Consider the following 14,604-nt stretch of genomic DNA (forward strand, 5'->3'; position numbering starts at 1 on the left):
TCACATTGTGTATGGCTGCTGCCTTCTTGTCACGAAGGTCACAGCACAGCCATCACTTCTGAGAGGCCATCCTCAACTACTTTTTCTAATGTAGTTGGGCTTCCACCACCCACCTTTGTCACATAGCCTTTGTTTTGTTGTTTTCTAGCATCTGTCTGAATTGTACTGTTTACCTGTTACTGTTTTTTGTTTATTCCACTGGAGACCTTCTTTGTCTTTATTTATTATGATGTCCCTGGTGCTTGACACTCAATAAGGAGTTATTGTTCAAAGCATCAGTGGACGACACGGGAGATGGTTAATAGTGAAGCAGGGCCTGGGTCCATGTGAATCTCTTTGTAGATGGGGTGTTGCCCTGGTTAAAAAATGGGCTGAGGATCCACGTGAGACTGGGGGTTTCTGTCAAGAATTAGGGGAGCCTTCTCTGCCTCTGTGTTGGAGGAGCTGTGCTGCCGGCTCTGACGTCTCTGCCTTGTTCATCACAGCTCCTTGTCCACAGGCTGCCCTAGAGGTGACTTGGAGAACAGCACACACCTACCACCAGACCTCCCCTTGGACATGGGGTGGTGGCAGCTTGCTGGGTAATGGCAACACACACATGCGTGTGCACCCACATGCACACACACACACATGCCCTTTCCCTCACATTGGCACTGGGCTCCTTGTCCCCAAGCTGCAGAGTGCAAAAATAGGGGTGGGGGAGTAGCAGACAGTCTAGAGATAGGCTAGGCAACTTCTCTAGTTCTGTTCCCATTAGGAAGAGACTGCAGCACCAAAAGCTCCCTGGAAAGCTCAAACCTGGCCTGGCTCCTTGTTGTGATTCTGTTTACCAACAAGCAGGAAGGAGCCTATTGTACTCAGGGTGAAAGAAGTGGAAAGAAATTGATGATTACGAGCTCAGGAGCCAAGAAGTTGTGCTCAGAGACAATAGCTAGGAAGGGAGTGGGTGTGGGAAGGGAGATCTAGACTAAAAAGGCTTGGAGGAGAAATCCAGGTGTGTAGAACCACAATTTGGGGATGTTAAGAGGGGAAAGGGACAGAAAAAGGGCCACACTCGTGAGATTTCTGTAGAGGTTGGCCTCCCCTCCGCATGGTGTTTATTGGGTGGTTCTATGTGCAAGGCTCACATAGGAAGTGCATGTGATTCAGCAGATATGTCAGACATCCAGCACCAGCCCAAGAGGTAGGACTTTGCAGTAAGGCAAATTTCCATTTTGTCTCTTACTTGCCTCATGACCTTCAACAAAGAAGTTAACCCGAGTTCTATAAAATTGGAGCAGTGCCTACCTTATTGAGCTACTTCATTAAACGTGATAATGCATGCAATGCAAAGGGCTGGCACAAGGCCTGACACAGTGTCCTGAAAATAGTGGCTGGGTAGCTCTCTGCAGTCTGGACCTCTGGCTCTTCTTACTTAAGCCAAGTAAGAAGACTTCTTACTTCACCTCCTGCACTAGGTGAAGTCCTGTCTGTTCACAGGGGCTTAGAGCAAAGGACTCTGAGGAATCTCAGGGCCTTTGGGATATTGAATTTCTGCCAGCTTCCCATCTTTCTCTACCTCCCACAATTTCTGCAGGATGATGTCCTGATATGTTGACTTTAAGAAAGACCCTATTTTCAGACTGCCTTTTGAAAGGGAAACAATCTCCGCTGGCAAGCTGATTTTAAGCCAAGTATATAGATGATCTGGAAGACTTGAATCTCCAAAGACTACATTTTTAAATCCCTCCACTACAGGGTGCTTTAGCTTAAAACATGTGTGTAACTGCTCAACACTTTCTTTCCTACTGTGCAGAACATTCCCAGCATGGGGCTGTTTGCATTTCTCTGGCCCGGTATTTTCCAGGATTTCCCAGACACCCAGAGCCCAGGATATGGGGCACTGGGGGTGGTCCCATCTGTCCCACCTGTCCTCTGCCCATTCCATCCTGTACCACTGCTTCCCCCAGCACTCCTCCAAAGGCCAGAGGCTCCCCTGCTATCCTGCCTGTCCCCCAGGATGTGGCTCCATGGAGATTTATTGGATCTTCTGAAAGGTCCTGCTGCTCTTTCAGGCTGGGCTCCAGGAGCCTGTCCTGAGCTAAGGGGCCCAGGGGAGGGAGTGCCTCTCCTGAGAGTATATGTGCATAATCCTTTGGTGGGAGGATATTGATTACAGGTGATGTGAGATTCAAGCATTGTTGCCTGTCTTGTCAAGATGGGTCAGGGTGGGCCCATCACAGATTCCTGGGCCTGAGTGGGAAGAGACGTTGGCTTGGTTCCTTTTTTGCAGGAATCAGAGGGGGCTCAGGAAGGCCTGCAGCTAAGCCAGCTTTAGGCCAATATGCAGCTGATTTGGGATCAGAAACTTGAGCTGGGAGACTAAATGCGTTCTGTGTGCCCATATTTTCCATCCTTGCTTCCCTTCGTCCCCCTTCACTATTGGGCGTCTCCTTGTCCACATTGGTCTGTGCTCCAGGCAGCAGGAAGGGAGGGCCTGGTGTTTGTTGTTAGACTAGAAATGGAATGGGGATTGGCACAGACACCATGCCCCTCAGGCCTGGATATGTTTCCAGCAACAGAATTGGCCTGAAGGAGCTTCAGGGGGAAAGTGGACAGAGCAACGTGCTGTCATGACTTGCTACCTGTCACACAGCAAGTCAGGGTCTGGGGTAGTTAAACGTAGGGCTCTAGACTCTCACTCAGTTGCTCCCTTGCACCACAGTGCTTTTGCAGGTGGCCACAGCATGAAATCCTTGTGTATAAACCATGTGTTAGACAGACACCAGAGATAAAAATTCTGGCAGACAGGCTAGGACCAGTGGTGCCAGGAACAAGCTAAGAGCTGTATGCTCTGGTGTCTGGGACACAGAGGGGACATGGGGAAAGGAGACAGAGGGATTGCAGAGGGAGGGGAGAAAGGAGAGCAGATGTAGGGTGTTCTGTGTGCTCACGTTCAGGAGGGTGTGTGCATGTGTGTCCAGGGCCACAGATCTGTCCACGTCTGGGAGGGATGGCCTGAAGACAAGAAGGAAGCCTGAGTTGGGGGAATTTACTGCAGTGACACAGAAAGGAGGTTGTCCCTCAGCCACTTTTTTACTCCTGCAGGAGAAGGGAGACCCAGGAGCAGTGGGGAAAAGCCATATCCTCTCTCCAGATGGAGACCCTCTGTCAGGCTGGTGGAACCACAAGAGAGAGGCTGTGAGGTGGCAGCTGCTGGAGACAGAAAGCTGGCCCAGCCTGAGAGATGGAAAGATGACCTTGAGAGAGAGGAGAAGCAAAGTCGAGCTAGTGAGCTAGCATCTAGTGTGGGGGCAAGGGGAGGGGCAGGGGAGGAGGAGGGAGAGAGCAGAGAGGGAGGGAGCAGAGATGGATCCAGACAGTGGAGGGGGAAGGCAGACCTGAGTCCCCCTCCTGTCTGTCTGCCTCCTCCTTTCTAGCTGAAAAGCAAGGACACAGAAACACAGATGCTGGCTTGTGGGTGTTGGGCAGCATGCCTGTTGGGGTTGGGGCAGAGTTGGGGGCAGTGTGTCCTTAAGCCCTGGGGTTTTCCTGAGCTGAGACCCACAGGAGCCACCACCATCTCATTGCCTCATGTGCTCCATCAGGATGCAGACCTGAGGGGCCCAATTCTCCAAACTGGAAATGCTCCCCACTCCTTGTTTTGCAAAGATCTTTTGGTTAGGGAGTGGGGAGTAGGGGGTGGGGGTGCAAGGTAATCCATTGCTCCCTACCAGGGGATGGGATTTCTCATTTCTTCTGCAGGAATGTCCCTCACCTCCCCTAGTCTTTTTTTGAATGTTAAGTCATCTTTTGTCTTTCTGTTGAAGGAATCACTTGGTCTTCAATGTTCTCTCTGTAAAGTAGGGATAATAACACCTTCTTCACAGACTTGTTGGGAATACAAATTTCATCCCATATATACAAGATCTGTAAACTGCACATTTACAGCATAAACGTCAGTGATTGTTACTCAGGGAGGAGCCTCAAGGGAAAAGGAAGCAGGAAGGAAGTCTAGCCAAGGTCACAGTGAGGAAACACTGCCTGGTTCCTGAAAGGATTTAGCTCCAGCCCTTCCAGCAGCCCTTCTACCCTCCTGTCCCACCAGCCTCCTCCAGCCCTGGGCCCAGCTGAGTGGAGTTGAGGATGGGTGTGAGGGGGTGGGCAGTTGCTGCACACTCCTGCTGGCCTCTTCACAGCCTGACACGACACTCACAGCTGGCAGCTTGGAGCCAAAACCATCCCGAAGGCTGAGGGGTGCTGTGGGTGGGGCGCTCCTCCCTTCAGGGTTGGACGATGACTACCAGGGAGCCACCCTGGCACAAGGGCCCTGCCAAAGCCGCCTCCAAAGCCACCAAGGTGGAGCACAGGTGGACCTGCATGAGTGAGGCCAGGAGAGTCTCGATGTCATCAGTGAGGCATCCTGACAAAGGATAAGAAGTCAGCCCCATTTGCTATCGTGGTGCCATTTGCTGAGCAGGCCTGTGAAACACGATGGCCATTTTAGTCTTCCGAGATTATGTCCCCAGGACTGGAAATTACTGGAAGCAAGAACAGAACTAACCGCTCCCTATAGCCACAGGCAGAAGATAACATTGGAACAGACTGCAGCCTCTGTTACAACGCCCTGACAGCCCGAGCCACACAACAGCACCCCCCCCCAACTTTTTTAATCCAATGATAATCCCATAAAAACTCAAAGCCCCCACCCCTCAAGCCTGCTGTATCATCTCTGCACGAGGCCCCTCGCCTTTCTTGGAGAGTGAATAAAAACTTTATTCTCTATACTTTCTTCTCTTTGTGAATTCTTTCACAGCCTGTGTCACCAACCACCTGAACACTGACTAGACCCTGTGGTCCCCTCTTCTTTGCTTGCTTGTGTTTTACTTCAGTGCTGGCTCACATCTTTATCATTCTGCAGGACAGAGGAGCTCACTCCAGATAAAGAGGTGCTCTCCACTGTCCCTGCCAGGTTCCCAACCCAACTCTTTTAGGTCCCTGAGAAATAAGAGCCCCAGCTCCTTCATGTCCAGGTGTGACAACTGCTGGGAACCAAGCTTGATTTCCCTCCCCATGTCCCTCTCTGGATCATGGGAGGTGCCAAGGGACAGGAGCTCTCTGCAGAATTTCTTCAGGGAGGTGGCCAGCAAGGCCATTCTCTCTATCTTTGGGCTTCTCTAGACCAGAATGGGGGATTAGTCAGGAGACAGCTGCACAGAGGAGCAGCCAGGGCCTGCCTCCTTAGACTGGCCTGGAAAGAAGTGCCCACACTTCTTAGGGTAGTGCCTAGACTTCCTTCCTGCTTCCTTTTCCCTTGAGGCTCCTCCCTGAGTAACAGGACTTAGGGCAGAGGTGTCAAACTCATTTTCACTGGGGACCACATCAGCCTCATGGTTGCCTTCACAGGGCCAAATGTAATTTTAGGACTGTATAAATAAATGTAACTACTCCTTAACAGTTAAGCGAGAGCTCGGCTTTGCTGCTGTGTAGAAACAAGGTGCTGGGCGGGATAAAACAAGGTGGAGGGCTGGATTTGGCCCACAGCCTTGTGTTTGCCACCTGTGACTTAGGGCCTGTGCACCGACTGGCCTGGGTTTGAATTCAGGCTCTGCCACTAACAAACTATGTGAATTTGAGCCACTTCCTTTTCATAAGCATGTTTCTCACCTGCGATATGGAGATAAGCATCCCTGCTCTCTAGAGCTATTGTTGGGGTTAAATGAGCTGATGTGCATACAGGCTTCCATTACAGGGTCTGGCAAATTCCCAGAGTCCAGGAATTTTTAGTCTTTTTATCCCACAGTAGGGCAAGGGTCAGATGACTTTCTGTGCGCAGCACAGTTTAACCACAAGACATAGGGCTATGATGTGGTTTTTGGCACCCAGGAGCCCCAGGTTTGGAAGGTTCCCTTTTTTTTTCATTGGATTATTTCAACAGGGTTTCTTTGGGGATCTTGAGGCTATCAGCTGTGTTTGCCTAGGCCTTGTTGTGATACAATATAGTAATATATGGAAAAAGATTATGTGAAAGAGGATAAGACTGGTGGGTATGACAGATGAGAGGGAAAGAGAGATGCTGAACTCTACTGTTCTGAAATTCTACTTCTCTCTACTGTTCTAAAAGGCAAGAAGAAGCTATTGGGTCCTCACCCTCCCCATCCTCCCCTGGGCCAGGGGTCCTGGAATACTTGGATCTCTAGGAGAGAGGATGGGCAGCACGGCACCTGCAGGAGGGCACGAGGGCACCTCTTACCACCTTCAGGACTTCCCACTCCTAGTTTGCACTCTGTGTGCCAAGTCTTGGTCCAAGGCATATGAGAGCTGGGGAAAGTGTTTTCTCTAGTTCTCTCTTTCTTCCTTTGGGGAAAGTGACTAATCCCTGACTTGTCTTCTTAACAGACTGTCCTGAGGATCCAACGTGCATGGAGAGGTGCTAGACAGAAGCAGCAGAGGCAGGTGAGTAGGTTCCCTCCTATGTGGGCAAGACGCACCTGTGCATCCAGACTCAGGGACTACCTGGGACCTTGAGTGGTTGCCTTGGCAACTGGCTTAGATGTCAGTTCTTTGAGGTGTTCTGGACCCTTAGACTTGGTCCACTCCTGTAAGCTCTCAGGGTGTTCTGCATATTTCTTCTATGGCATTTATCATGAGTAGAATCGTGTGGTTATTTGTGTGATTGTTTAACACATGTCTTCCACACCAGACTCTAAGCTCCATAAGGAAAAGAAGTGCATCTATAGCACACCTTCTTGTCACCAACATATAACACAGTGCCTGGCACATGGCAGAGAGTGCTCCATAAAATCCTTGCTGAATGAGGAAATGGACTGCTTGCCTCAAGTTAACTCCCATCTGTTAACAAGTTCATCTGTTACATTCCCCTTGCCCAACATTTTACAAGAAGTCAGAGAAGGGTGACATCTCTCCTCCCATTATAAATGGAGGAGCAAGTTTGCTAGCTCACAGTTGCCCTTCTTCCCATCCTGCCAGCACAGCAGGCCATGCCCAGGATCCAAGAAGGTTGCAGGTGTTACTGCTCTACGCATTTATCTTTTTGCAAGGCTGCCCTCTGGTGGTTAGCCATGGAAGAGAGCATGGGAAGGATGGAAACCCACGTGGCCAGCAATGGCTGGCTGAGCCCTACTGAGAGGCTGGCCAGTGAGCCAGGAACTACAAGGAGGGCACCCAGGTGAAGAGTCAAGTCAGTTCTCTGTTCTTATGAATGGCTTCCTCAAAGTCTAACAGGAAGCCCTGGCCTTGGAAGGGCAAGAAATTAAAGAAAGCCTCACAGAAACCTCACCCTTCCCCCAGGAGTGGCCTGGGGGTAAGGCAACTTTAAATAGCTATTCTTTCTCCTCAGTGGAGTGCTGGCAAATGCTTAGAAGTTGTTAAATGTTGTTCAACAACTAACTGGCTTGCAACATTCTGGAAAATTTAATAATTTGTTCTTGTAAGGCTAGTTGTAAGAGCTGTCTCCAGCACATCACTACTTATTCCTCTTCCTCCTTCTCTTTCTTCTCTTCTTCCTCTTGTATGACTTCCCTGGCATTCCATGTGGCCAGGAAGGGTGGGAATATGGGAAAGAGCTTTGCTGCAGACACTGCTGTTCTCTGAACCAAGAGCCAGAGAGTGTTAAGGAAAGAGAATGAAGAAATGCAAATTTGGCTTCTGAAGGACACTTGAGAGTGTGTGCGTTGGAGGGGGGGTATGCGGGGGGAGGCATGATTTCTGAAACTAGAGCATGAGGCTGATTAAAACCTGGAAGAAAGACTTTTGGAGGCTGTGCCTTTGGTGGTCCTCCAAGGGCCAACACCTGGGGAGAGCTAGGAGAAGCAGCCTGTAGGGAGCCGTGGCAGGCAGAAGTAGGTAGGCACTGGGGAAGAGGCCCAGATGGATGGGTTGCCATCCAGGCAGTAGTCTTCCAGCAGCCTGTGTGTCTGCTTGTGTTCCTCCTCGTCACAGAAAGTATCACTCTGCATGGTCTCTATCATATTATTCTGGAAAGAACACATCAACAGTTGCATTGAAGTCTCAATCAGCTATCCACACCAGTTCTGCTCCCCTTTATAATTGGAGAAACCAAGGCACATAAGGCCAAGACCATCCAACAAGGGGTGAGAAAAGGAGACACATGGAGGGAGGGTGAAGACAGAGGGATAAAGGGAAGAGGAGGAGCCAGGACTGGGGTGGGGTTGGGGGTGGTGAAGGAAAGGGGAGAAGGAACAGGCAGGTGAGTGAGATGGGATAAGGATGTCGAGGGAGAAGAAATGTTTTAAAGAGAAGAAAGGGGAGGAAATAGAACTAACACTGTAGAAAATGACCTGGACAAGCCTGACTCACCCATGTCTCCCATAAGCTCTCAGAGAAGACTGTACCACTGCCTAAGGATGTTCCCTCTAGGAACAATGCTCCCTCCTCCTGCACTCTGAGCTTTGTGGTCTGTTCAAAGCTCTTGGGAAAGCTGCTCACCTGCAGGTGTAGGGAACACAGGCCCAGGGGGAGGGGCCCTGGGATGGAATCCAGCAAGTTGCCAGTCAGGTAGAGGAAATGAAGCTTCTCCAAAGCCTGGAGAGTGGGTAGGGTGGAAAATAGGCAAAGGGTGTGGGATGCTGGTGGGCCCTGGCAGAGTAGGGTGCCTGATGTGACCCTATTCCTTCATGCGGGGCCTCCTGAGCCTCAGCTATGTGCCAGGATCCACGATGGGTTTGGCAGGTGTGCCCAGACTCTCAGGAGCTTGCTTGCTGACTCCCAGTGGATGCAGAAGGAAAGCTGCTACCCTGGAGGCAGGTGCAGGAGCTGCCTGATGCTAGCGAGAGTGGGGAGGAGCCAGAGAGGGCAGCGATGGGGATGGAGGGAGGGCAGGGGACATCCTAGCTTGGCCTCAACTTCTCTGCTATCAGAAGAGATTTTCCCAAAGGAGCAGTCTCTGAATGCTAAACCTGGGGCAGCTGTGGAGACTGCGTTCCAGAAATATCCAGATCAATGGAATGAGCCACAGACACACATGAGGCAAACTGTGCATGAACGGTAGCAGAGCTGGTGTCAGTCTCGTCCCTACCCTTCTTCCTTCTTCATGGGGACTTTCTCCCACCCCGTCTTCTCAGCCCTGTGGAGAGGGCAGGTGCAGGGGCCATATTAGTACCATATGTTAGCCCTTCCCATCAAAACTGGTCAGTACAGAGTGCAGTGACCAAGCAGATGGTCTCACTTGAGCATTTGATCACAGAAAGGCAACAATTAGTTAGTGGTGGGATCTGGAACTACAGGGAGTTGTAGAGTTAGGGCAGGAGACAGCACTAATGCGTTTCAGGGGAGCAGAGCTGTGTGTGCAGGGAGGGCAATGGAGTGTGTGCACAGGAAGAAGCCAAGAGTCTGCATGTCACAAAGATGGAGAGGGAGAGTCTTGGACCTTGGTTTCTGACATCGTCCCCCCAGTATCAGGCCCAGGAGGCCTGAGTTTCCTTTCATGGAGGTTCTTGGGATGGCATGTTGTAAACACCATTTTCCCTGAGTCAGAATCAGGCTCTTGCAACAAAAAGAACCTTTAATAAAACAAATGGAACAGATGAAATAGCGAGTTTGATTTTCAGGCCCCAGAGCTGGGTTGGAGTATGGATATCTCACAAGGGCAAGGTGTGTGAGTGTGGTTGTGAGTGTGGGTAGCAGGTGGTCTATGGGGGACTGAAGGCCCCAGCTCACCCTGAAGGCTCTAGGCTTTATCCCCCAGCTCCAGATCCAATTCAGGCAGACGTCCAGGACCTCGATGTCTGTAGGGAGCCTGGGCAGGGCTGCCAGCTGGTTATCTGGGAGGATCAGATCCTGCAAAACAGACAGCAGGTGGAGGGCGTCGTTATCAATGGAGGAGATTAAGTTGCTAGAGAGGTCAACCCTCTTCAGTTTTGCTGAGGGGTTCGAGGGAGAACAGAGAGATACAGGATTCACCACTTTTTCCTGCTTTTGCAAGAGCTGCCATACCCTGCTCCAGCCCTCTCAGGATAGGGAATGGCAACCAACAAGTGACATGTTTATATTTGCTGGGGCCTGCAACCAGTTTTCTACCTACACCATGTCCACACCAGAAGAAATGTCATAAAGCAGAGCCCCCTGGGAAAGCTCTCAAATTCTGCAACACCCTTCCCTGGAGATCTGTCCTGCAAGGTGGCTGCTCACCTTGGGAGAAATCTTTCAAGGACCCATCCCACCTCTATCCTCCACCATGAAGTTTACACAAAAAGAAAGCTGCAGCAATTAGGGGCAGAATCTGGATTAGAGCCCAGATCTCCTATTTTAGGCAGGATGTAAGGCACAAAAAAGCAAACAAACAAACAAGTAACCACGTAAATAGCATCAGTGCTACGGTGAATGGATTTAGCATGGTCTTGTCAGAGGCCGGGGGGTTGCACAGAGCTACAGCTGCTAGGACACCCTGAAAATGTAGGCTTCATCATATATTCCCCTTCCCAGCTTTCCAGCTTTTGAGACAATAAATGAAAACAGGTCACTTCTGTCATCTAACATCTAAGGGAATTAGAAAGATGTGGGGCTATATCCACTTAATAGCTGGAAAGACTGAAAGCTAACAGGAAAAGGAAGGGACCTGTGTCTAGTGACTGCTCACATGGCTGGGTGGCAAGAGAGGACCCCAGGGGTTTCCTCTGCTGGGCCCACGCTCCCTCTTGCCAGGGCCTTACATACTCAGCCCTTTGAAGCCTCTGGCCTGGATTTGGTGGATGTGGTTGAAGCAGGCGTACAGGTAGGCGGTTGTCTGGGGAAGACGAGAGGTGCTCTCTAGGTCAGCGTCGTCGCAGCACACAGAGGAACCAAGGCACATGCAGACCAGACAGGTGGGCAGGCCTGGCCCAGGAAAAAGACAGAATAAAGGGAGAAACCCAGAATAAAGGGAGAAACCCCTATCGTCAGACCCCTTCAGCCTCTGGAACCAGTGGCTCTTTCCTCAGGGAGTATCTGATCCAGGACCATCTGTGTCCTCAGCACCGACTGTCACAGTGCACCCAGGCAGTGTTGTTGGATGTTCCCAGCCCAGCACTCAGCCCTTGACCTAAGACAGCCAGATCCACCCTCAGATATGACCCAGTCCAAGCCCATTAGTGCCTGCATCAGACCCTGGTCCTATGTAGACTTTCCTGGGCCTATGTGGGTGATACTAAGACATCTATTGTTGTCTTTTCCATGGGGTCCCTCTCTGGTCCCATAAGATACAATGAAGATGAAATAATTAAGTGCCAGCTGCCTTGTAGGTGAGAAGTTAGATACATTCTGTGTGGCTCCCAGAAGCATAGCAGAGCCAAGGTGGAGTGGATGGTGCCTGCCCAGAATTTATTTCCCTTCGTTACCATGCCAGCATTCCAGTTTTCCGTTGGGAAAGAGCTCTCCGCTGTTCTCAGTCCATGGCTAGTGGTCATGAGAGTTAGACCAGGCCATCAGACTCAGACTGGCTTTAAAATTTCAGGTACTTTACTGGCTTCAACAACTGCACAGTGCAGGTGGTTTCTATCACTTGCTATTACAAAGGACAGAGATTACGAGAAATCACTGCTAGTCCAGCTCCAGGGGCCCTTTGTCAGCAGTGACATGGCCCCAAGATGAAGAGGCAGCAGCTCTTCTCACCAGCAGGGATGGAAGAATATATATAGGTGGAGCTGAGAGGGCCCTAGCACCCTTCTTGTTCCGAGGTCTTGAAATGGCACCTCCCCCAGTGGAAACCCTTATGGTGCCTTTGAGGCTGGCATTCTGTAACTCTGAGAGGTCATGGATTCCTGACAGAAGGGTTTTCTCTGCTGAGGCCCCAATACCCTAGATCCACCCAAAGCAAACATCTCAAGATAAGCAAGTGGGAATGAACTGCATCCCTTCTCCACCTCAGTTCTGACTCACAGGAAGGTGCCAGCCCCTTATTGCCAGATATATCAGCATGCCAGGCTCCAGGAGGGCACCAGGAAGGGGAAAGGAGCTGCTCAGGAGGGAATTAAAAGCTGAAAAGCGGTATGATTATTTCACAGGCCCCCATGACAAGTGCCAGCCACAGTGATTTATTCTTCTCTACAGGTTTTTAATGGTCTCCAATTACTACTCAGTCTCTTCCCCCACCACCCCCCACTCCCCGCCCCCCGTGACCCTGTTAATTAAGGTAGGGTGGCGTTGCTAGATGTAGTGGAGTTCTGGTATTTCTTGGCTTCCTATTCAATTTGTGTGTTCAGGCAGAAGCCTCAGGAACAGCCATCTCTCTCTTTGATTTTTATCCCTGTTCTTTTTTTGGGGGGGGGGAGAGGGGAGTCTGAACATTGCCTTTATTTTTTTTTTTATTCTGGAATGTAAACCTCTTTTTAATTAAAGCATAGTTGACATACAATATTATATTAGTTTCAGGTGTACAGCATAGTGATTTGACATTTATATACCTTAGGAAGCTTGTTGTGGCTGTTTCTCTGCCTGACCCTCCACTCCCTAGCTCTTCCGTGTCTACTTGGTGCCCCTGGTGGTGGGTCATGCCTGCATGTTGAAACCTGTCACTGTGAATTTACTGTGGCTGCCTGGGGAACCCAGCAGGCCCAATGTAACAGGCCTGGTCATTGTGGCATTTGAAGAAGGTGTCCTTGAAGCCAGTGCTCTGAGTAGAGCTGATCTTGTCTGGAGGAGCCAGACTGGTTCCTTTAAACTAGAGACATAGCACATAGCACACAGTTTAAGTCAGCTTTTGCTTGAGGGGGGCTTCCCTTTGGACTCTGCAAACATCAGTGGCCATATAAAACTTGCAGAGTCACTGTGGAGAAGGAAGGAGGGGTAGCAGAAAGAATGAGCAAGGAAGGGACCTTCTTAGAGAGCATCTGGTCCAACAGCTTTCTGATCTGGATGAGGAAACAGGCCCAGAGATGGGAGGGACTGGGATGAAGGAGCCAGCTGGTGGTCAGGTTCCAGATTTCCCAGGCTGGAGCTCTTCTCTTGGCCTGCACTGACCAAGCTCACATGTCAAGCAAGTCCAGACTTCAGATCAGCCCCTGCAAAGGCCAGGAGGGGCTGAGAAAGAACTGTAGGCTGAAGAAGGCTGTAGCATTTTTCTAGGGAGAATATGAAGAAATTGCTGATGTCCCAGTGGGATTTGGCTTAAGGTGTTACTTGAAAGTAGTGGGAGAGATGTATTATTTCTAAGGAAAGTCCCACCAAGTTTGCTACAAATGAACAAAGAAATGGGAGTTTTGTTGTCCTCTTTCTTAGTATAATCTGAGTGACAAATTCCTCTGAAGGGACAAGAATTTCCACTCCCTAGAGAAAGAGATGGCTAGAGACCCCTGCACCACAGAGCAGGAGAGTGACCAAGCTCCTGGCTCCCAGTCTCAGGGAGTGCAGCCGGTGTGCTGTGTCCTCACCTGGGGGAGGTGGTCTCCATAGTCCACGAGCCCTTCATAGCTGCTTAGGTCAGTGACCTCATCATAGTTACCCAGGCTCAGGGCATAGTTCCCCAGATGCAGAGCCACGTTAGAATTGCCTTCTCCATGTGGCTGTGCTTCTCTCTTCCTCTCCGTCTCTGGGAGGGAAGTGGTACCTGCTTCCTGCAGCACCAGGGTGAGCAAGCTCAGGGAATCCAGAAACTTCATGGGGACCTGGGGGGTGGGGTTGGCATGAGAATGGGGCAGAATCACTTGGCATTCAGTCCTGGGAGTGAGCAGGAGGGAGGGCAGCTGTCGGAGGAACTGGGATCTCTTGAGTTTGCGAGAACTTCCCACCCCCACACTGGCAGACTCATGCCTTCATCCCACACTCAGTGCCTTCATTACCTGGGAAAGTGCCCTGTAGGCTGGGGCTTTGTCTGAAGGGTGTTTCCGGCAGGCCCCTCTCACCGGCACTCCACTTCTGGCTCTGTGTGCTCTCTCACACCCTGAGACTCTCATGGGCACGTACAGACAAAGGCTCACTTACTCATCTCCACAAGGACACACGCTTGTCCCCTTGACGACACAGCTCTCTGCTGAGTGGGCACACACTCGTGCATTTATATGAATGTTCTCTCTTATACAACCACGGAGTGCAACGATTAGTCACTAAACTACATTTAGTGAAATTCCACCATCAAGGCGTCCTGTGGTTTTAAAAATCATTGTTCACTCATTCATGCATTTGCTCAAGAAACATTTATGGACTTGTCTCTGGGGTGCAGGAATGAATAAGACAAGCCGAGTTCCAGGAACGCCTAGTCCATTTAGGGGACCTAGGCTTACAAATTGTCATACAATGCAAAAAAAGAATGTTAGTATACATATAAAGTATACTTATAAATGCAGCTTTCTAGAATCAAGTGATTACAGAAACAAAAGACCTTTCGGTGTGGTTGTGGGAGTGTCTACACCCTGGCAAGTTCCTCAGATACATGTGTACCTGTCTCTGTGTGTGCACATATGTGATATGCTTTGCATACGAATGTCCATGTAAGCTCACCCACGTATGCACAGATGGGTCAGGAAACACATGTGGTGTTCGGTGTGTTTCTGATAATGCGGCTCTCCCCAGAGCCAGCTGCATGAGTTTCTAGTAGATTCTCTCCCTTTCTTAATTTTAGTCAGGCAAGAGGGTAAGCCCCCAGCAGTAGCAACAGTGTGTCTCTTCATTTTA

General features: G+C 50.2%; 1 protein-coding gene across 1 annotated transcript; it reads right to left on the bottom strand.

Moving 5' to 3' along the window:
- Window positions 1-7,802: 7,802 nt before the first annotated feature.
- OPTC (opticin) lies at window positions 7,803-13,592 on the bottom strand. Its single transcript, XM_024572793.2, is given in 7 exon segments — window positions 7,803-7,976; window positions 8,449-8,544; window positions 9,679-9,881; window positions 10,675-10,833; window positions 12,522-12,601; window positions 12,603-12,655; window positions 13,365-13,592. Coding segments are annotated over 7 exon segments (993 nt in total).
- Between the last annotated feature and the right edge of the window lie 1,012 nt (window positions 13,593-14,604).

Source organism: Desmodus rotundus, chromosome 12 (assembly GCF_022682495.2).
Source record: "Desmodus rotundus isolate HL8 chromosome 12, HLdesRot8A.1, whole genome shotgun sequence".
NCBI classification, from domain to species: domain Eukaryota; kingdom Metazoa; phylum Chordata; class Mammalia; order Chiroptera; family Phyllostomidae; genus Desmodus; species Desmodus rotundus.